This window comes from Astatotilapia calliptera, chromosome 19 (assembly GCF_900246225.1).
Source record: "Astatotilapia calliptera chromosome 19, fAstCal1.2, whole genome shotgun sequence".
NCBI classification, from domain to species: Eukaryota; Metazoa; Chordata; class Actinopteri; order Cichliformes; family Cichlidae; genus Astatotilapia; species Astatotilapia calliptera.
The window spans coordinates 1,195,229-1,216,084 of NC_039320.1; the positions used below are offsets into that span (position 1 = coordinate 1,195,229).

A 20,856-nucleotide genomic window follows, 5' to 3' on the forward strand; every position below is an offset into this window, starting at 1 on the left:
TGAATATCTCCTGTTCCACTTTTCCCTAACCTGGAAGCAAAGGATGGCGTAATTCTGACTAGGACACAAACCTTGGCGCTTATCATAGACGTTACATTGTCCGTGCAGCAAGAGAGAGAGCAGTGACTACTGATTAAGATCATTCAGAAACGTGTCCCTTTCTGGCAGCTGTGGCAACTTCTAATAAGAAAGTTTGCATTCTTAGAACAATGCTGGGTCATGTGTGATGTGTCATCGTGTGAGGTGTTACATTTGGACTTAATTCTGCTCAATTAAGTGTTTTGATCTTTCATTAAATATGGCAACTGTGTGGTGTGCTGCAAGTTGAAACCCACTGTCCTCATGAGCACAGTATCTAACAACTCACCTGAAAAAACTGATTGAATTCAGCTGGACACAATGGTTTTCAGTGGGAGAAATGTTTCATCACTCATCTGTGACACTGGAGAAGTCACTTGAATGAGTGACAAAACAATTTTCCTTGGAAACATCCAGGGGAACTAAACCTTCGGGCATATCCTTGCCTGTAATTCATTCATCAACAAATGTTTTTATGTATAAATCTTTTCTTTTTTTTCAGATCTTGTTTCTCTTGGCTTAATTTCACAGAAGAAAACCTCTCTGGAGTTTAACACAAAAACTGAAGTCAAATAGTGAATTCACGTAAGACTGGGATTTATAGGAATAAAAAGAAATAAATACTGCTTAAGCTGAATAATTGTTGGGTTAAAGTTACTACTGAAGTTCTGTATTCTCTCTCTCTCTCTGTGTAATATATATAATACACACACACACACACACATACATACATACATATATATATATATATATATATATATATATATATATATATATATATATATATATATATATATATAATTTTTAATAACATTTTTATAAAAATAGTTTTTATTTTAAATTAAATTGTTAAATAATAAATTAATTTAGTAATGTCTGAATAAATAAAATTATTTAAAAACGTATTTGTAAATGAATGTACAAAGGCATAATTTATTGTACAATTCATTATTCAAAGACAGAATTCTTTATTTCGATGCATGTGGCTCCTCCATGGAGTACTAGCGATGCCTTGCAGAATAATCTCTGCACAAAGGTGTCTGGAGTTACCTTGGGATATGCATTAGCCTCTCCTCCCACTCTTCCAGCAAGATCGTGCTGAGAGTCAAAGACAGGTGGCCATATCTCTACAGTCTTTAATGTAGATGTTGATAAGTTTCTGTAAGACTGCTGCTTCACTGATGATGTTCACATTAAGGAATAAACAGCACTTATAAATTCATAAATAGTTTGAACAGCAGAGGGCAGCATAAAGCAAAGCAGTGAATGAATGGGAGATTTCAACAATTACAGAAAAAAAAGATACACAGATGAAAATATGTTATTTTCATACAGTAACCTGATACCCTATGGAGGGACAGGTCTTTAAATATATATATATATTATGAAACACTTAAAAATTTACATTAAAAAAACACGTATCAACAACAGGGGATTAAAAAAAAAATTTATTCTTTATTTTTTCTCACCTATTTTGATCCTGAAACTCCGAACTAATTCTCTGAGTGGTGAAAGGTGCTGAAAAGTCCGTTTAAAGACGACACAGAGGAAAAAGGCAAGTAGGTAAGGACGGTATGCGAAAGTAGCGCGCAGTCGTGAACATTTCTGAACAGTTACAGCCAATGTCGACACGGAAGTGGGTTAAATGGGTCACATTTTTTTCTCATTCATTTCTCTCAGGTGTTAGAGAGGTTTAGCGCTTTTAGGGAGAGACGGTTAGTTAATATTATACATGTTAAGCAGTTTCTCCTGGACGCTAAAGCACTGTTTTGAAAAGTGGAGATTGTTAAGACGTATAAACAAAGGAGACAGGAGTTAAAGCCTGGCAGTAATGACGGAGAAAGGCTGCAATCCGGTGGCCCGGACGGTACTGCAGCAGTGTTTGCAGGCCAGGCTGCAGGTGAAACCAGCAGATGAACACTCCGAAGCTCAGTTTGTCCAGGTGAGAGACGCATTCTCTATCACTGCTTTGCAGACATAAACCAATCAGTGCTAGCAATACTGATAATATGCTTAAAAAGCTATCAATATAAAACAAAGACATTAAGTAAATATTGACAAAATCAATATCAATTACTAGTTCAGAAATACAAAGTAATGTATATATTGATTCACGGATGTGTGTGTCAGACCTTTTCTTATTTTGACTTTATATGTGTTGCACATGATGCAACATCTTGGAGAAAGGACATAATTTTTACTGTATTTAACATTTCTGCTTTTATCTGTACTCTCAGATTGAAAGAGGGATGGTGATCTACATCTGCTTCTTCAAAGGAGCCACAGATGACATCCTACCCAAGATGGGTCAGTGAATTTTTTACTTTTTTCTTTGTTCTTAATAGTGAACCCCTGCTTCCCTGTGAATCCCTCCACAGATGATAAAAAAAGTTGTGTCCTCGCTCTGTCCAGTGTCCACGCTGTTGAACCTGCGGCTGAGCGAGTCGGATTCTGGGAAGATGGTGTCAGTGTTGGACCTTCCCGGGAGTTTGCTGATTGTCCCTCAGGCCACGCTGGGAGGAAAGGCCAAAGGCAGAGGCATGCAGTACCACAACAACATCAGCAAGGAGGATGGGCTGCGACTGTACAGCGCATTCGTTGCTCTGTGTGAGAAGGAGCTGAATGCTGCTGTAGCTGAGAGCAGCGCTGAAGTGACAGTAAAACACGGGACCTATGGTAACAGACAAGTGCTGAAGCTTGACACCAATGGACCATACACACATCTGATGGAGTTCTGAAGCTGAGCTCACCATCTCAGAGACAACATGTCATACTATTGTGTCTACCAATGCAGCTAGAAAGACTGATGTACTCGTATCTGAGTTGTGCATCTTTCAATATAAACAAAATAAAAGAGATTTAGAATTTGTCAGTTGTTTGTGTAATCGGCCAAAACTGGATTGTGTATGAAGGCTTTCTGATACTGTGGGACACTACCAGTCTCTACAAACACATGAAAAACTGAAAAATGAAGAGAGAAGGATGGAAATCCCTCAGCCAGACACAGACAGAGTGCTGTATTGTTTTTATTTATTGTTTAGTTAGACTGGGAGGAGCTGCTGGCACTCTTTTAGTCATGCCTTGGAATAATTGTTTTGCCTAACTGAACAAGTCGCCATGCATGTTGTTTTTCAGTGAGGCTTAAAAATGCTCTCAAAACAATCTATGCCACATGCTTTAGTGATGATTCTCTTATATTCAAGTTTTATTTATATTTCTTCAGCTTCTTCAGATGATGATAACATTGTGTGTCTTGTTAATTCTTTTAACAATCACTGCTTTGCCAAACTCAATCAAGTCACTCAAAAATTGTTTCTCATTCACTGTGGATAAACAATCAATCTCATGGCCTACGAAACACCCATCAAACAACCGAATGACTGTGATTCCATGGGTTTTGTGGTCCATCATAAATATTTCCATAAACCCTTTTGATTCTTATAATGAATAAATTGTAATAATTATTGGATACTAATAAGAGCATTACTTTCATTATTGTTCTTTCCTCCATCTCAGCATGCTGTGTTACTGTCTGATGATCACTGGAATGCATTACTCAGTTACTTTGTAAACAAAGGGATGCACTTGAGATCCCAAATCTCTCTAACTTCCACCCTACTTTTAAAATACCTCCTAACTTTAATGTGTGTAAACTTGATGTTATATTGCTACTCTAGCACTTCATTTTCTTGGTTATATTACCCTATTAATTCACATAAAATAAACAAATATAATAGCAAATATAAAAAAACAAAAGTAATAAACAATAATATACCAATAAAATAATCATACACATTTAAATAAAATTACATATTTGTGTATATTTACTTGCAGGTATTTGCACAGCTGTTGCATTCAGATTGATGTGGTTCTGGCAAAATTTAAACATGATAATTACCCAGCTGCAGGACAAATGTGTACAATTCTAGGAACTATAACTCACAGACAGTAATCATGTAGCTATATAATGAAATCATTAATACGATCTTGTTAAACAGTTTTTATACTACACTTTATCACTGCCATATAACATAAGATGTGAAACTTGTTGTACCATCTCACTATAGATGTAAGTAAGCTGGACTGCTGAAATAGCAATACAATTTACCTCGTTCACCCATTCACGCTCACTCATAGAAGCACTTTTTGCTATGCTTTTCCATTTTCCAACAGTTGTGATCATAATATAAAATAAATGTAGACTTATCTTTTTATAATGAGAGTTTACAGCACATGCTGTTTCGCTCTCTTCTCTGAAAGTTAAAAGGAAAGAAGACAATAACAGACAATAACAAAAAAGAGAAAAACAAGACAAGAGGAAAGTCAATAAATGATTTCAGCAACTACAAAACCTGCTGGTTTCAGGAGGAGTTGCCATAATAATATAAAGTAATCATACACTTATCTTTTTCTAATGAGTTTACAGCATTTGCTATTTCGTCCTTCGTCTCTTCACTGAAAGTTAAATAAAGATAATAACAAAAAATTAAATAAATAAGAAGAGTTACCGATCAGAGTTCTGATACAGTCATAGAATAAATATGTGTCTACTTATCTTTTAAAATTGTCATTGTTCTTGTTTTCTCCATTCTCTCTGAAAGGCAGACAGCAGATGAAGAAAAGTAAGTTAAACAGCAAAGTAGACAGAACAAGTACCTCTCAGGATATCTCATAATGTGTGCATTTCTACTGGACACCTGTCCCAATGTTTCTCATAAGAATCGAATATCTTTGCCACCAAGCAACAGTGAATCATACCAAGAAAAATCTGAGGCATCAGAGTGAAAAATAAATAAATAAAAATCACAGTCAATAATAATTTGGGACATAAAGTCTTCAAAACTAAAATAATACTGTCATTTGATGACTTCCTAATTAAAATACACAGCTGGGGGAATAAAGGCTCTGTATGCCTCCTTTTAAGCCATCTATCTATGTATGTTAACTGGCACAGGTCAGTAACAGACCGGGTGTAAAAAGAGCATCTTAAGCTGGGAGATTTTGTCAGGCATAAAGATGAACAGAGGGTCACCAATCTGCAAAAATAAAAAAAACGAGAAACCAAACAAACAAACAAATAAAAACTGCATCTACAAATTGTGGAACGACTTCAGAATAATGCAGAGAATCAATATTGGATGGCTGTGGGTTTGGCAGTACTGCATCTAAAAACGAGCATTGATCTTTGTCCCCGTCTGGTGGAAACCAATTCCTCTGCCCTTGCTCCTTGATGGCTGGAAGTATCATTTACTTACTTAGACTTATTCGTCACGATCACATGACTCTGGTCTTGCAGAGAGAACAATGCGTCCTCCGGAGTTGCGAGGGGCGCTCTTGTTTCTGTCAGAGAACGGAAGTGAGCTACACTCAGTAAGCTTGGGTTACGGCAGCTTCTGCAACCTGTGTGAAATCATTCTTCTGTCAAGTGATGACCATGTGACAGCAATTAAACTTCCGTTAAAATTATTTCCTGTGAAAATAAAAGCACTGAAAACGCAAACAAACGACTACCATTCAAGAAATAGTTTTATAAGTGTACTTTATTTTCTTTTATATATGTATTTTCTTCCCATCACTACCCATCCGTAAAACGTTGGGGTTTTTTGGTATAGCTTACTCATTTGATTCAACTTATTGTTGTTTGTTCAAAAATATCATATAAATCGTTTTTGAATGAAATATATCATTATAATGTAATTTATTACTATAGAATACTTGGCATGACTCAGTCCCTGCGACCAACATAATACTTGTAATTGTTTCGCGAACATGAAAAAAAATGCACTTTTCGTTTTTTAAGGGCTAATTACTTAAAAAAAAAATAAAAGAAAATGAAAAAATAATTGACAAACGTAATAACCCTTATTTTGAAATTATCCATACCGGAACGTGAAAGATTATTACTGCGGGACAAGTTTGCGCGGAACAAAACGCCACAGTTAGCTATTAATTTGCTCTTAAAATATGTTTCTTTAGAGCACGTGTGTATAAATTCAGATAATTTGAAAGAAAAAGATTTAATTATTTGAAGAAATCTGTGGGAAAAATAAGTACTTGCAGTAGAATTTATGTTAAAAGTTGGAACCGGTGTAACGAGGATTTGTGTCGAATAGACGAAAGATGATCTAAGGTAGGGAAACGTCTGCTTATTTCACGACACGTTTCCACAATTAAAATAATGTCGGTTTACATTTGCGCATGTGCGCGCCACAAGAGCAGGCCTAAATATGAGACTACGTTTTTTATTACAAACCTCTCGGCATTTACTTTTTATTTTTTTATTTTTGTACTTGTCAGTGAACTAATTGATTAACAGTAACTAAATGTTAATTGCTTGTTTTAAATAAACCACCGCCAAAAGCCAAAGTGAGTCAACACATTATTGACAGAATACCAGTTATTTAATCATAAGCACCAAGAAAGAGAGAAAATTCATATTTAGTTCATAATTGACAGACCATTGTGAACTTGCCTTTAAAATTTACAGTATTTAATGAAACATTTTAACTTACTATTGTTCAGTATGTATTGTACCTGCATTTTCTTGGATATCATTTATTACAACAAAACGTTATCATGTACTCATATTTTCCTATAGTGATGTCTTTAATTGACTTCTTCTGTCCAAAATACAGACCAAAAAGTGATTTAAAATTTGTCATCACAGAAGGCAAAGCTTGTAATTGCAATAATCTTTTGTGATTGTTAAAGTTTTAAATCACCTTTCTTAACCTCTCTGTCCTTGTTTCCCACTTTTCCACCTGCAGATGCCCTCTTATGCCTTTCTGGATTGTTTGGAGCATTATTTACTGACAGGAAAGTTTCAAGTAAATACATCAAAAAGCTGGAAAAAGCTGGTCTCTAAAGATAGCAAAAAGTTTACTTACAAAGGTACAGTAGATGTTACACACAAAAAAAACCAGTTCTCAATGTTTGGCAGCATCAAACAAAATGTTTGTATGGTGTTGAAGAGACATTAATTGAAGTTTAGCCAGCGCTGTGACCCTGTGCTCAGTTTGGTGTAATACCTATATTGACCACAAGATGGTGCTTTGTTGTGAGAACTACTACTACTACTGTTGTGACTAAAATTTATATATAATTCATTGTGCTACATTTAGGTGGAAGTAAAATTTCTGATATGTTTTTAGATCATTTTAAGTTGAAATTTTGAATAGCTAATTAAATATTAAAATGTATGGATTGAAAACCATTGAACCATTGCCACAAAAGTTGTTCCAGTAACGTCACATCTTCAGAATCTATGAATTACCCAATGTTCATACACCCATGAACATTTTGTAGATCACCTGGATAATGCATGAGAGAAAGCACTGCACTGAATATAGCCTTTCAGTCACTTATTAGGAATGTTGCTGAATGCTCAAACCTCCAGATGGCTGTTTGTGGCGGTCTTATCGAGGCCGCCTCCTCCGTGTCGTTAGGAGTGACGAAGAAATACGTGAGATCCTGATACAATACCACAATAACAACAACCATGCGCGCCGGGAACGGGCAGTAAGGGAAATAATGGTGAGTTTAAATGAGGTGTGTTCTTTAAGTCACCAAAATGGTTAAAATTAAGGCTATTCATAGAAAAGTGTTTTAACTCTTGATGTCCATCCAGCTGATGTATTACTGGGTTGGAGTGACTGCGGCAGTGAAGAACTGGATAAAGGCTTGTGACGTTTGCCAGAATCAACCTACTAAAGAGCTAGCTAATCTGCGCGTCCAGTTTTGCCTGGTTTATGGTTGTGATTCTTCCAGTTACATACACCCTGAGATCACCTTCCACAGGTCAGGTGGCGTTACACACTGGGCTCAATTGTCTCAGATCTAAAACAAAAAAATTGTATTTTGCACAAAGAATGATTGAATAACTAAAACAGAACTTACCATTCATGTTGTAATAATATGTGAATGACAGGTTGCCATAACTTGCCGTAATTTGTGTTATGTGTGTATAAATTGACAAATAAGAACTTTTTCCAGTCAATACACATTTTAAAGATATGAAGATGTGAGAGAGATCTAGAGATAAAGTCAGCCAGAAGAGGTCAGATTTCAGGCAGTTCTTTAAAAATAAACAAATGAATTTCATATGTAATGTTTTAACCGCAGGAAGGATTTTAATTTGAAGAGACATGGTATTAAGCATCCTAAGAAAATAACTGATTTGTTTGGCACTTTTTAAATTACAAGCGGAGATAGCAGAGGGCTAAAAAAGCTTATGGGGGCTTTGGAGTTGAACCATTTTGAGCTATGAGCCACCCAGGATTTCACTTTGATTCACTGAAGACAAAGTATTGTTGGAACACAATATTCTTGTATTTTCCAGAGTGCATTTACTTAGAACTATAGTGGACCTTAAATGGAGCCTTGTGGTACACCACAGGCAGACTTGGCTTTTGTTCAGCTTTCTCTGTAAGTTCTCCAAAGCAAAACTGGCCTTTGTGCATCTGCAGGTTTCCAAAGGACCCCGGGCAGCGGCAGAAATGGCTGACAGTTGCGCAGAGGGATGAAGGCTCGCTGCGCTCAAACTCCTACATCTGCTCCCGACACTTTGACCCATCCTGCTATACCCTGAATGAGGACGGTCAGCCGACACTATCATCAGATGCTGTACCCAGCATCATGCCCGATGAGGAGGTGACACAAAAGACTGAGAGCACATTAAAAACCTGTCAATTGTAATTAGCAAGTCTGCGGATTTACTTTTGGGTTTTTTTTTACTCACTTCATTCTTCTTAGTGTTTGGACCTGCATATTTACTCATTTCATTACAAAATTTGCAGTGCTTTCAGAAACTTTAACAGAATTAGGCAATAGTGCTTTTTTCCCATCCAGTCCTGCAGAAGCGTACTAAGAGTGTGGACTTGAGTTAGTTCTCAGAGCTGATCAGGTAAACCTATGTGCCTTTCAGGTGCCCATTCCTTCAGATGAGGAAGTCCTGCTTTCCAACACGCTGGAAGACCTCATCTCTGCAGCTGCTGCTAATACCGAAACCGAAAAGCCCCCTCATCCAGCCACTGATCAGTCGGAAACCCCTATGGAGCTGCAGGAACACCAGTACTGCTCGTCAGCTCCAGACTCCACCGCAGTCCAGACAGTGAAGGAGCACACAAGGAGGAAGACTGTCATTGAGCCAACTTTCACCACGTACAACCATGTCGCCAGGTATGTGTTTGATGACACGAAAACTTCACACCCATGTGACGCATGTTCGTTTAAATTAGCATGTTTTCTTTTGCATACTTTAGATATCTGAGCCACAGGATTTTACCAACGCAAAGCAAGAAAAATAGAAGTGCCTTAAAAAGGATGGCCAAGCGCTTTGGCCTAATAGGTGAGTGGAAAGGGTTTTAAACACAACAAGCAATACTCATTTTTATTTGACTGCTTCAGTGCTCTAAAGGAACACATTAAATCATTTATAAAGGTGCTGAAATGTTCATAGTAAAACTTTAGAAATATGTCTTTTCTTTTTAAGATGGAGTGCTGATGTACACACGGGCTTCTCGACCTCTCAGCGTGCCACGCAGCAGAGAGGAGGTAATTGCTAGCTTACAGATTTCAAATGAAGACCTTTTGTGCTGGTGGTCAGTGGTCAGCGGAGGAAACACTTTGTTTTATGACAGTTTACGCCTTATTATAACACATCTGGAAGTGTTAATTTCAGAGACTAAACACAACTGGTTAAAACCATCAACTAATCTGTATCTTTACATCACTGAGGAGTGGATAATGGCATCTTAAAGTGAAAGAGATTTTCACTTTAAGTACAGGTTATATTCTTTATTTAGTTCTTGCAGAAGCTAACAACAAAGAAAATTCGTTCAGCAGTTATAAATGGAATCAAACAAAACAGTCAGCCATTAATTTCATCTGACCCTCATCACTTCATCTGCTGCTCTTCTCATGACCCTCTGAGATTGTGTGAGCTGGCAGGTCCCCGTTTTCTGCAGGTTGTGGTCCTGTATGGACCAGCTCCGACTCGTAGTCAGACCACATCAGGATCCTCTTCAGTTTGCGTTGAGAACGCCATCATCTACCTGCTCAATCGTGTCTGCACCCATCCGTACTAGCCAGCGAGCACTGCGAGTGTCATGTTTTTTAACTTTTCCAGTGCATTCAACCCCATGAGGCCAAACCTCCTGGGTGACAAGCTGAGAATGATGCAGGTGGATGCTTCTCTGGTGTCTGAGAGGCAGATGTTGTCCAGGATAAAGACAATGCTGGACAATACCTCCCACCCACTCCATGACGTGCTGGCTGGAACACATTCAGTGAGAGACTGAGATTACCAAAGAGCACCACTGAACGACACAGGAAATCATTCCTGCCTGTGGCCATCTCCCTGTACAACTCATCCATCTAATAGCTACACTGTAAACACTGCAATAGTTACACCCTTTTTGCACATGCTCTTTTCTACTCTGTAATATTCTTGTGAGTTATTGATATTTATTTATAATGATCTCTGTTAATTCTTGATATTTATAATTGAGTGATTTGTATATATTAGCGCTATCTTTTTAAATTAGTAAAATCTGTAACATATTGTATTGTTTAAATGGCTTAGTCTGTTACTGTTACTGCCTTGGAGCAACCGTAACCCACATAATTTCCTTGGGGATTAATTAAGTATTCTGATTCTGATTCTGTATGGGCCACTTGGTTCTGTCACCTTTGCACCTGGAGCACTACACCAGTGTCCTTTTTGCAATGAGCATTAAGGTGTCTTCGTGTTGTTGGAGGAAGCCTCCTAAGAGCTCCAAAATCCAGGATTTTTTAAATACTGTTAACATCTCTATTTGCACATCTTTCCTCAGCCCATGCCTCAACTATTACTCAGACTGACATTGCATGATCACATAAGACTTATGTGATCTGTAATTTGCATAATGGTCTTACAAATACTATTAAATATCCAACCATGCTTTGCTAACCAACTGTGCTTCCTTTTGATCCCAGGTAAACTCAATCCTGCGAGAGTTTCATGACAGCAAGGGCCACTATGGTCAGGGGGTCTGCCAGCAAGAAATTTCAAAGCACTTCCACTGGGGCAGCATGACTCGAGACCTGGCTAGTTGGATCGCCAACTGCCAAACCTGCCTTAACAGAACCAAGAGGAAGTGGATGCGCTGCAGTGTTCTTGGGTGCACAAACTGCTGTGGACCAGTAGAGAGACGCCTGGGCCTCACCTTCCACAAGTATGAATCGTTTTTTTTCTTGATTGTTTGCTGCTTATACTACGAAAGTAAACAGAGAAACACAGAATTAATTAATGAAAAAATAATAGTCCTAAAACCTTTAGGACTTCTGCGATAAAACATACGGTGTTCGCTCCTGTTCTGGTGAGAGTTTAGTGTGCAGATTATGCTTTATTTTTGCTCATTTCTGTTATTTTATCATGAATGTGATGTCACAAAGGCAGATGTTATCCCTCTAAGTTAAAAGATCAGGCGTTTAAGCTAACTGCTGGGTTAGCAATGTTTTTATTTCATACTTATATGTTGAGCTGTTTTTTTTAAATAGGTTTATCTGGTGCAGATAAAGTACATGCACAAAGTATACAGAGTTTTGCTTATGTTTATACCAAGTGCATTTGGAAGATGGTCGATCAGAAAATTAAACTGGGTTTTAGAGAAGTTGTTATTGATAAGCTGCTGCTTTTGTTTTAGCTATAAGATGAACCTGCCCTGAGCCAGAATAAGATAATTTAGTTTGTGTTTTTGAAATTTGAAGCATGGAGAACATAATAGAACCACTTTAACCACTTCTATATCTTACTTTGTTCTTGAAAGGACAAAAAACCCCAATAAATATTAGTTTTTGTGCTATAGGTTTTGGACCATTATACATTAGAAATCAGTAATGGTGCATTTGACTGAATATAATTGGTACACTTAAGAATTGATGTTGCTTTTGCAGCACAAGGATGCCCAAATATTGTTCAGGGAAGGTTTGAAGAGCACAATAGCTTTGAGGTGTTGACTTGGTCTCCAGATTCAATCAATCCAACCAAGCATCTGTGGGATGTGCTGGACAAACAAGTCGGATCCGTGGAGGGCTCACCTTAAAACTTACAGCACTTAAAGGATCTGCTGCTAATATCTTGATGCCAGATACCACAGCACACCTACAGGGGTCTAGTGGAGTCCATGCCTTGATGAGCCAGAGCTGTCTTGGCAGCAAAAGGGGTACCAACACTTTGTTAGACAGGTGGTCATATTGTTATGCCTGATCAGTGTACTCTGACATGTTACTTCTTGGCTACTTAATGCAATACCCCAAATAAGGCTAAAGGCCTGCCCTTAAACCCATATTAATCATGTAGCTGTGACTTCAATGTGCTTTGGTAAAGTGTGCGTACTTCTTCATCATTAATATATTACCCTAGGTTTCCTCTTCACAATGCAACTCTGTTGGCAAAGTGGTTGAAGGCTACCGGCCGTCCAAACTGGCATCCTCGGCTCCGGTCTTCCATTTGTTCGATACATTTCACTGACGACTGTTTCAGCCATAGTGGGGAGGTCATCACCCTAAATCCAGATGCTGTGCCTGCACTCTCGGTCCACACGGACTCCGCAGTGAGCATCACAATTACTTAGTATTATTAATGCAACAGTGTCACAATTCTAATAACTGATCTGTTTCCTCCAAAGGTCCCATCCAGAGGGGCGAGCCAGCCTGCGGTGGGGGAGGAGGTATGTTGTAGATTTGTCAGGTTGACAAAATTTTATTTGCTGCAGAGATTCATGAACCATATGTATTTACATGATCTACGTCTCTGTGTTAGCAGGCCATTTTTGCCAAGTACGATGCTGTGGAGCTCTACCTTACCAAACGCACTTACCCACCTGGACTGAACTATGTAGAAAAGAACACCTTTAGGAGGTTCTGCAAGAAGTTTGCCATTAAAGGTTCGTACAAATCTGTGTGTTCAAAACTCCTAAAAACAAAATACTAATAATGCCTGTGTAGTGCATTTTCCATGATAAAACACAGGCATGCAGGTATGCATAACAAAGGAGTTTTAATTCCAATATTATTTAGGAAAAGAATGTCAATATTTTATACTATGCACTGCTGGGAACACAAACTTTAAAAAGGGTGGTGGGAAAAATCTCCTTAATAAAAATAGAACCCATTATGCTAATGTCCAGCTTCAGATTTCTGTTCTTCATCTTTGTATGAGTCATATTTTAAATTAGAGCCCTGCGACAGACTGGCGACCTGTCCAGGGTGTACCCTGCCTCTCGCCCCATGACAGCTGGGATAGGCTCCAGCTCCAGCAAAAATCCAAATATAATGATACAATATACACAATGGCACTTGTGCCTCTGCTCAAACATAACTGGAAAGACAAAGGTGTCAATTAGTCTGTTTCACACTGTGCTGTAACATTTACCCTACCCCTGCTTTCCCAGACGGTGTTCTTCATACGGTGAAGGGAGACCAAATGCGTTTGGTTCTGAGGAACAGGCAGCAGGTTGAAACCGCGCTGGTGGACTATCACAACGAGCTCAACCACCTCGACGTCAACAAGTGTCTCAGACTGCTGAATGAGAGGTTTCCCCTCGCGCTGTTTCTCGTTAGTGACACGTTTCAGTCAGAATCATCAACACGGTCTCAGATCTGAACTTTCTTACAGATACTTCTGGAGAACCATGAGGCCTGATGTTGTGCAGTGGATCAACAACTGCTCTCAGTGCAGCATGAAGAAGACGAAGAAACCGAATCACCAAGCAGAGGCGAGAGGTTTAGCGGTTCAGACATCAGCTCAACTACAGGAACTGACATCTCACGACTTAGACAGGTAATTTCTATCTTAGTATCTCAAAGTACTAGTGAACTGTTGATATGGTTTCCCCATTTTTATGTCTAATATCTACCTGCTCTTCTCTCTCTGTCTGCATGTTGGCAGTGCGAATGATGAGGATACTGATAGTGATGGTGATGCAGAGGAGCAGCTGACAGTGAATTCCAAGGACACAGTGGTGGGTTTGCCAAAGCTTTAGCTCCTTGACTGAATGATTTTAGGCCTGTGGCTCTGACTTCTTTAGTGATGAAGACATTTGAGAAGATAATTAAGAAGGAGATTTTAATGCATGTTGAACACCATCTTGACCCCTTCCAGTTTGCCTATAGAGCAGGGAGAGGTGTGGAGGGTGCTGCTGTCACACTCCTGCATCTCTTGTATAACCATCTTGAGGCCCCCCACACCCATGCAAGATTATTATTTGCTGACTTTTCATCTGCATTTAATACAATTCAACCCCTCTTACTTGCTGACAGGCTTTACAATAATTTCAAGCTTGACACTAGTCTGGTCGGCTGGGTGACAGACTTTCTGACTAATAGGTCACAATGTGTGAGGGTAAATCATGTCTTTTCTGATGTGCTCTCCTCCTGTACTGGATCACCCCAGGGTTGTTGCCTCTCTCCCCTTCTGTTCATTCTGTACACAAATGAGTGTCGCAGCAATTTCACAAACAGACACATCCTGAAGTTTGCTGACGACACAGTGATCGTCAGTCTTCTAGTGGGGGACGAGTCAGGCCATGGGCAGGTTGTAGATGATTTTGTGAATTGGTGTGATGAGTCCTTCCTTTCACTTAACGTGTCAAAAACTAAAGACATGATTATTGATTTTAGGAAGTCCTCTTATAGCTCATCACCCACTATCATTAAAACTGCCGATATTGGGATCGTTGAGAGTTATAAATATCTAGGTGTGGTACTTGACCATAAACTGTGTTTTGAATCTCATGCTGATGCCACTACTAAAAAAGTTCAACAAAGACTGTTCTTTTTAAGGAAAATGAGATCTTTTAACGTCTCATCTGAGATGTTGTCCTTGTTTTATAGAAGTTTTATCGAATCTGTGATGTCTTTTTGTATCGCTGCCTGGTTTGGTAACCTGACGGTGAAGAATAAGAATCGGTTGGGACTTCTGGTAAAAACTGCTAGCAAAATTTCAGGGCGCTCGCAAGATGGACTTTTGGCCATTTACAATAGAAATGTGCTTAGAAAGGCTCATTCTATTATTAATTGTGTGAACCATCCACTTCACAGTGAGTTTGAGTTGTTGCCTTCTGGCCACCGTTTTTAGAGTACCTCCGAGGAGGACTAAAAGACTCCAGGTCTCTTTTATCCCTACTGCGTCTTGTCTCCTTAATGGCAAATAATTGTTCTTGAATTTTCTATCATTATTATTGTTATTATTGTTTTATAGTATTGTTCTGTTTGTTCTTATCCTCCTGCTGCTAAACTAATTTCCCCTTGTGGGACAATAAAGAAATTGAATTGAATTGAATTGAATTGACCACTTAGACAGGCTCCAAACGTGAGTCAGAATTAAAAAGCACTTTTGCAGCTTCCTACTCAAACATTTTAGGATAATTTCTGCATTCAAACATACAGTGGCTTGCAAAAGTATTCGGCCCCCTTGAACTTTTCCACATTTTGTCACATTACAGCCACAAACATGAATCAATCTCATTGGAATTCCACGCGAAAGACCAACACAAAGTGGTGTACATGTGAGAAGTGGAATGAAAATCATACATGATTCCAAACATTTTTTTTACAAATAAATAACTGCAAAGTGTTGTGTGCGTAATTATTCAGCCCCCTGAGTCAATACTTTGTAGAACCACCTTTTGCTGCAATTACAGCTGCCAGTCTTTTCGGGTTTGTCTCTACCAGCTTTGCACATCTAGAGACTGAAACAGCTCCAGCTCAGTCAGATTAGATGGACAGCGTTTGTGAACAGCAGTTTTCAGATCTTGCCACAGATTCTCGATTGGATTTAGATCTGGACGTTGACTGGGCCATTCTAACACATGGATATGTTTTGTTTTAAACCTTTCCATTGTTGCCCTGGCTTTATGTTTAGGGTCGTTGTCCTGCTGGAAGGGGAACCTCCGCCCCAGTCTCAAGTCTTTTGCAGACTCCAAGAGGTTTTCTTCCAAGATTGCCCTGTATTTGGCTCCATCCATCTTCCCATCAACTCTGACCAGCTTCCCTGTCCCTGCTGAAGAGAAGCCCCCCCAGAGCATGATGCTGCCACCACCATATTTGACAGTGGGGATGTTCAGAGTGATGTGCAGTGTTAGTTTTCCGCCACACATAGCGTTTTGCATTTTGGCCAAAAAGTTCCATTTTGGTCTCATCTGACCAGAGCACCTTCTTCCACATGTTTGCTGTGTCCCCCACATGGCTTATGGCAAACTGCAAATGGGACTTCTTATGGTTTTCTGTTAACAATGGCTTTCTTCTTGCCACTCTTCCATAAAGACCAACTTTGTGCAGTGCACGACTAAGACAGCAGCTGTAGATTCCCCCACCTGAGCTGTAGATCTCTGCAGCTTGTCCAAAGTCACCATAGGCCTCTTGGCTGCATTTCTGATCAGCGCTCTCCTTGTTCGGCCTGTGAGTTTAGGTGGACGGCCTTGTCTTGGTAGGTTTACAGTTGTGCCATACTCCTTCCATTTCTGAATGATCGCTTGAACAGTGCTCCGTGGGATGTTCAAGGCTTGGGAAATCTTTTTGTAGCCTAAGCCTGCTTTAAATTTCTCAGTAACTTTATCCCTGACCTGTCTGGTGTCTAAATCCAATCGAGAATCTGTGGCAAGATCTGAAAACTGCTGTTAACAAACGCTGTCCATCTAATCTGACTGAGCTGGAGCTGCTTTGCAAAGAAGAATGGGCAAGAGTTTCAGTCTCTAGATGTGCAAAGCTGGTAGAGACATGCCCTAAAAGACTGGCAGCTGGAATTGCAGCAAAATGTGGTTCTACAAAGTATTGACTCAGGGGGCTGAATAATTACGCACACAACACTTTGCAGTTATTTATTTGTAAAAAATGTTTGGAATCATGTATGATTTTCGTTCCACTTCTCACATGTGCACCACTTTGTGTTGGTCTTTCACGTGGAATTCCAATAAAACTGATTCATGTTTGTGGCTGTAATGTGACAAAATGTGGAAAAGTTCAAGGGGGCCGAATACTTTTGCAAGCCACTATTTATGGTGGTTGATTTTTTTGTGTGTTTATTTCAACATCCATTTGGATATTGGTAGCTTTTGGCTCCAAATAAACACAACAACACAGTGGCAGTCAAAATGCTCATATAGGAAGCAATTTCGTGACATCATCAGTCTCCTATGCCTGATACAAACATTTTTATTTAAAAAAAAAAAGAAGAAAAATAATCTGTCAGCTTGTCTTGGGATCCAAGTTTTTCTTGTGTTGGAGCTGTTCAGTTGTTGGGCTGCTTCAAGCTAATTGGCCTTTCCATCCAGCAATCACTGGATATAAATCAGAAACCTCATAAGAGATAAGTACGGCACTCAAAAAGCTTGATTTGATAATTCTGCAGCAGTTCGTTGAAGAAATTCTAGAGGAAAAAGAAGCTGTTCTAAAAATCTCAGACAAGATCAAATCTGTCGCCGGTCAGCTTTTCTGAAAATCTTGTGAATGTGATAACTTAAGAACGAGCCAGCGTAGGATTTTGAAATTGATACCATTGGTGTATCTGCTAGGAGGCTGAGGGCTAGCACTGGCAGCTGGCAGTATTTTTCAATTAAGATTAGACAGATGATTCTATGCATGCACATTTTATGAAACAGAAGTTACTTAGATACCAGAGCTCAGATAAATGGCTGCAGGTAGCATGAGTTGTTTCTAGAAGAACAAAACAGTAACAGTTCAGCCTCTAGTAAAGAACTAGCTCATGCTCTGCCACCTCCATAATTATGTTGTATGTAAGTTATGAAGTTGAACTGACTTTGTCTCCCATCTCACTTGTAGGATGAACCTTCTTCCAGTTTGTCCTCCCAGACTGAAATTCACGATAATCCTCAGCCCAAAATTCCCATCCTCCTTCACCTGAAAAATCCCATCAACTTACAGCCCAGGTCTCCCAAAATCCCCTCTGTCACAAAGCTCTTGTCTATGAAGAGAATGACTTCTTCGCATTTTGAAATACATAAGGATCCTGAAAGCTCTAAGAAGCAAAAGAGGATAGAGAATCCGATAAATCCCCAGCCAGAGAAGCTTGCACAGCCTCAAGAACAGGAAAAAACAAGTAGCCCTCAGGGCAACAATGGGACACAACACTGCATCCAAGCACAGCTTGTTTTAGAGCAGCATGCTCCACTGCAGCACATTCAGGCTCCAAGTCAAAAAAGTCCTCCAGAGGCACATACATCAACCCAAATCCGAAGTCATTGCAGTGTCCAGCGCACAGTGAAGAAGAAAAGAGGCCCAGAGGCAGATTCTTCAGCTAAATGGAGCTCTAGCAGTGGTCTGGAGCCTGTGATGGCCCTGAGCACCAAACCCTGGCCTGTCTTCACCATCGGTAGCTCTGCTGTGGAAAAAACTGCAAAACCCTCGCCTAATGCTGACAGGTGCAGCACAAAATATCAGTCTTTTTATACCTATTTTCATTATTTCATATTCTGATTTTGCTGGCAGGTGGTGTTTGTCAGAGGTTTAATGGGTTTGTTGTCTGTTTTTGTGTGTCCGAGCAGCTCAGCTGTTTTTTATAGGCCCATCAGGCTTCAGGCCCGAACTGTCATTCAGCAGTGTAGTCACGCAAAGATTAAGCTCAAACCTGCTGTGGATGGAGCAGATGCTCAGTGGGCAGAGGTGGGTGCGTTTGTTTTTCAATGTATTTTATTTAATTAAGTCTTTGTCTTGTCGTGGAAATGTAATAATCATGTCCTGCTGCCCCCTGCTTTGGATTTTGGTGTACTTTTATCAAACATTTGATTAATACAATACGTTATATTTTGTGTGATGGTGGTTTATTAACAGTTACTGGATTAATTTAATCAGTTCTCATAAAACTACTGTATTTAAATCAGTCTAGTCACACACTGTTCGGTGAGTATAATCCAATCTCGTGTGGATATTGAGGTTTATGACTACTCAAACCTTTTCCATGTTCAGAAAGGATATACAGTGTAACAGGCTGAAGCATAATGTGGCACTTTATTCTCATAATTAATGAAATGTAAATGCTTACTTGAGGTTAAAACATTAATGTGTGAGACTTTGTTTTTATGTGCGATCCTGTAAAGTACCCAATTAATTATTATTGTTTCCACGCTGTGCCTCCCTCTCCTTAGATTCAGCAGGGATTGGTTGTCTATGTGTGTTTCTTTCACGGAGCCACTGAAGATGTGACAAATGAGATGGGTGAGTTACTGCTGCACATGTTAGCTGACTCACAGTAGCTAATAACCAGAAAACGGTAATAGCAGCTTAGACAAATGAATTTAAATTAACTACTGAAAGTTGCTCACCTTAAATTTCTTATAGAGATCCAGAAATTGGTCTTTGAGCCAAAGTGGGAAAAAAAAAAGTGTCAAACAGCACTTTGGAAAAAAAAAAAACCCCCACAAAACATGTAAAAGTTATCCAAACAACTCAAACACAGTATGTACGCTCACTGCTCTTAAAGGCAATGATCTTATCAGCTAAGAAAAGGAAACTCGGGCTATAGTTCACACAGGCTGATCAAATTTAGACAACAGAAGACTGTAAAAGCATTGCCTGGTCTGATGAGTTTTTCTGCTGTGACATTCTGACAGTAAACAACATGAAAGTGTGGATCCTGCAGGTTGGTGTGGGTGGTGCATACTTGAGTGTAGGATATTTATCTTGGCACACTCTGAGCTGCTTGGTACCAACTGAGTGTTGTTTAAACACCACAGCCAACCTGAGTATTATTGCTGACCATGTCCATCCTTTAGTGATCACGCTTTACTCACCACCTGATGAGTAAAGCGTGATCATGTGCGATTGTGTTATGTCACAAAGCTCGGATCATCTTAAATTGGTATCTTGAACATAGCATTGAGTTCATTGGATGAGGTGGAACTGGAGATTCATGTTATGGATCAGCTGCAGCTGTGTGATGCTTGCATGCAAATATGAACCAAAATCTCTGAGGAATGTTTCCAGCACCTTCCTGAATTCATGCTAAGAATTAATCCAGGTCTGAAGGCAAAGGGGGATCCAAGCAAGGTGGACATAATATGAATTTAAGGGGTAATCTTATGTTAACAGGATGACAAATTTATGTATAACTAAACGTAACAGTCAAACAGATTTCCATCTTGTGGCCTAAGGCCTTGTCTGTTTTCCACCGTGTCCTCAACAGCCAACACTCTGATGACTACCAGGCTTTTCCGGAAACATTCCGGGCATTGTGTGTCCCTCCTGGATCTTCCTGGAAGTATTTTATTTGTCCCCCAAGACTCCCTGCTTGGGAAGCCAGCACCCAACAGAAGGATGCAGTACAAGGGTGGATGCGAGCTGTGGTGGGGTGCTCAGCTCTTCTCAAGTCTGGTCTCCGCCTGCAGAGAACTCATGACAGGTTCAGCGAAGTGCACAAATGCAGGTGTAAAGGTAGAACATGGACTCTATGGACGGAAACAAGAAATCGCCCTGAACTCTGTGGAGCCGCAATCTGTGCTCCTGGAGTTCTGAGGTACATCTTAACATCAGTGTGGGACATTCAGTACTTCATCTGGGCTTTCTTCCATCCCTCATGTAAAGGTTAAACTAGTGTTGTGGAATTTTCATGTTAATAAAATCTGCAACAAGGTCAGCTGTGGTCAAGCTATTTTAATTACTGCATGAAGGCGAGACAACACATCAAATATCACAGTTCTGCAGAATCTTGACTAAAATACTCAAAACAGTTGGAAGTTCTATATCAATTTTTTAGGACTCTTCCATATTGTATAAATCACAGGA

The 20,856-nt window shown here is 39.4% G+C and overlaps 2 protein-coding genes across 3 annotated transcripts; both read left to right on the forward strand.

Annotated features, from left to right (window-relative positions):
• The first annotated feature begins 1,620 nt into the window (after positions 1-1,620).
• dtd2 (D-aminoacyl-tRNA deacylase 2) lies at positions 1,621-3,160 on the forward strand. Its single transcript, XM_026152185.1, has 3 exons — positions 1,621-2,020; positions 2,316-2,385; positions 2,491-3,160. The coding sequence occupies exons 1-3, from the start codon at positions 1,910-1,912 to the stop codon at positions 2,814-2,816; spliced, it is 507 nt and encodes a 168-aa protein (XP_026007970.1). The 5' UTR covers positions 1,621-1,909; the 3' UTR covers positions 2,817-3,160.
• A 2,809-nt stretch (positions 3,161-5,969) lies between these two features.
• LOC113012302 (uncharacterized) lies at positions 5,970-20,707 on the forward strand. Of its 2 annotated transcripts, none has more exons than XM_026152404.1 (19): positions 5,970-6,208; positions 6,846-6,969; positions 7,475-7,611; positions 7,706-7,875; positions 8,544-8,727; positions 9,002-9,255; positions 9,339-9,424; positions 9,569-9,630; positions 11,053-11,291; positions 12,482-12,671; positions 12,747-12,788; positions 12,881-13,004; positions 13,512-13,653; positions 13,736-13,900; positions 14,009-14,081; positions 17,899-18,497; positions 18,621-18,738; positions 19,221-19,290; positions 20,258-20,707. In XM_026152404.1, the coding sequence occupies exons 2-19, from the start codon at positions 6,846-6,848 to the stop codon at positions 20,584-20,586; spliced, it is 3,108 nt and encodes a 1,035-aa protein (XP_026008189.1). In that variant the 5' UTR covers positions 5,970-6,208; the 3' UTR covers positions 20,587-20,707. The 2 variants fall into 2 exon arrangements, with proteins under 2 accessions (XP_026008189.1, XP_026008190.1); XM_026152405.1 differs by having other exon boundaries at positions 12,884-13,004.
• Positions 20,708-20,856: the final 149 nt, after the last annotated feature.